General features: G+C 37.8%; 1 protein-coding gene across 1 annotated transcript in view; it reads right to left on the bottom strand.

The window, feature by feature from the left end:
• NT5C1B (5'-nucleotidase, cytosolic IB) overlaps nt 1-1,054 on the bottom strand; it is a 40,222-nt gene extending 39,168 nt beyond the window's left edge. The window contains exon 1 of the mRNA XM_069099340.1: nt 1,016-1,054. Coding sequence (XP_068955441.1) covers nt 1,016-1,054 — 39 coding nt within the window. The remainder of the gene's footprint in view (nt 1-1,015) is intronic.
• Between the last annotated feature and the right edge of the window lie 663 nt (nt 1,055-1,717).

Raw genomic sequence — 1,717 nt, forward strand, 5'->3', positions numbered from 1 at the left:
TCCCTCTCTCTCTCTCTCTCTCTCTCTCTCTGTCTCTCTCTCTCTCCATCTCCCCCTTCCAGTATAGCAACTCTTCCTTTTATACCTGTTTTCTGCAAAATAATTTGCCCCATTCTACATCTTCCTTTGCCTTCTTCCAGTGCATTCCCTTTTCTCAGCCTTTAATTTTATTCTATCATATTCAAGTTAGATCTGTGCCATCTGTCCATGTATAATTTTTCTAAATGATGAAGTTCTTAGGAGTTACAAGTATCATCTTCCCAGGTAGGAATATAAACACTTTAAACTTATTGAATCCTTTGTTTTCTCTTTCCTGTTGAGCTTCTGATGCTTCTCTTGAGTCTTGTGTTTGAAAGTTACTTTTTTTTTTAATTTAGCTCTGGTCTTTTCATCAGGACTACTTGAAAGTCTTCTATTTCATTAAATGCCCATTTTGTCCTCTAAAGGACAATGCTCAAATTTTTTGGGTAGGCTAGGTTCTTTGACCTCCATAATATCACATTTCATGCTCTCTGATAGTTTAATGTAGAAGCTACTAAATCTTGTGTTATCCTGCCAATTTCTCTATGATATTTGAATTAATTCATTCTGGCTATTTGAAATGCTTTCTTCTTGACTTGGAAGCTCAGGAATTTGAATATAATAATCCTGGGAGTTTTCAATGATCAGTGAATTCTTTAAATTTGTTTTGTTTTTTGGAAGGGGGAAGGTAGAGCAATTGGGGTTAAGTGACTTGCCCAAGGTCACATGGCTAGTTTTGTGTTAAGTGTCTGAGACCGCATTCGAAGTCAGGTCCTCCTGACTCCAGGACTTGGTGCTCTATTCACTGCACCACCTAGCTGCCCCTATTTTTTCCATCTCTATTTTACTTTCTGGTTCTAGAATACCAGAGTGGTTTTCCTTCATAATTTCTGGAAAGATGGTGTCTAGCCTCTTATTTTTCTCTATTTTTCCATTCTTTTGATTTTGTTTGATTGTTTCTTGATGTTTTGCATAGTCATTACCTTCCACTTGCCTGATTCTCTTCAGTGAATTTTTGTCCATCGTTCTCCATGTGGCCAATTATACTTTTGAAGGAGTTCTTTAGTGGAGTTTTGTTTCTCTTTTACCATTTGATGCATTCTGTTTTTAAGGTGTTATTTTCTTCAGTGTTTTTATGCCTCTTTTACCAAGTTGTTGACTTTTTTCTCATTATTTTCTTGTATCACTTTCATCTTTTTCCCTAATTTTCCTCTACCTCTCTTATTTAATTTTATAAATCCTTTTTGAACTCTTCTAGTCATTATTTTCAGGCCTGAGACCAATTTACATTTTCCTGTGAGGTTTTTGATATGGCAGTTCTGATTTTCTTGTCTTCTGAGTTTGCATTTTGATTTTCTGTCATTTTAATACCTTTTATGCTCAGGTTCTTCCTTTTGTCTGTTCATTTTTTCCAGACTAGTTCTTGACTTTTAGCTTGATGTTAAAGTTGTACTCTTTTCCTGGGGAAGACGGGGCACTGTCCCAAGCTTCAGGATTTTTGTGCAGCTGTTTCCAGAGCTAGTGCTGGGGTCTGTAAGTTTCTTGTTCTCCTAGATCAGTTTTCAGGTCTAAGGAGAGTGGTGGTCTCTGGTCTTTGAGTGGCTACCTGCCCTCTTTTCTGTCCTGAAACTGTAACTCAGGTCCCTGCCCCTCTGCAGCTGCCACCTCTAGCATGCTAGCACTCCTCCTCACCCTG

This window comes from Petaurus breviceps, unplaced genomic scaffold, assembly GCF_028583685.1.
Source record: "Petaurus breviceps papuanus isolate PSGF00001 unplaced genomic scaffold, PetGlider_PUasm1.0 373, whole genome shotgun sequence".
In the NCBI taxonomy this organism is placed as follows: domain Eukaryota; kingdom Metazoa; phylum Chordata; class Mammalia; order Diprotodontia; family Petauridae; genus Petaurus; species Petaurus breviceps.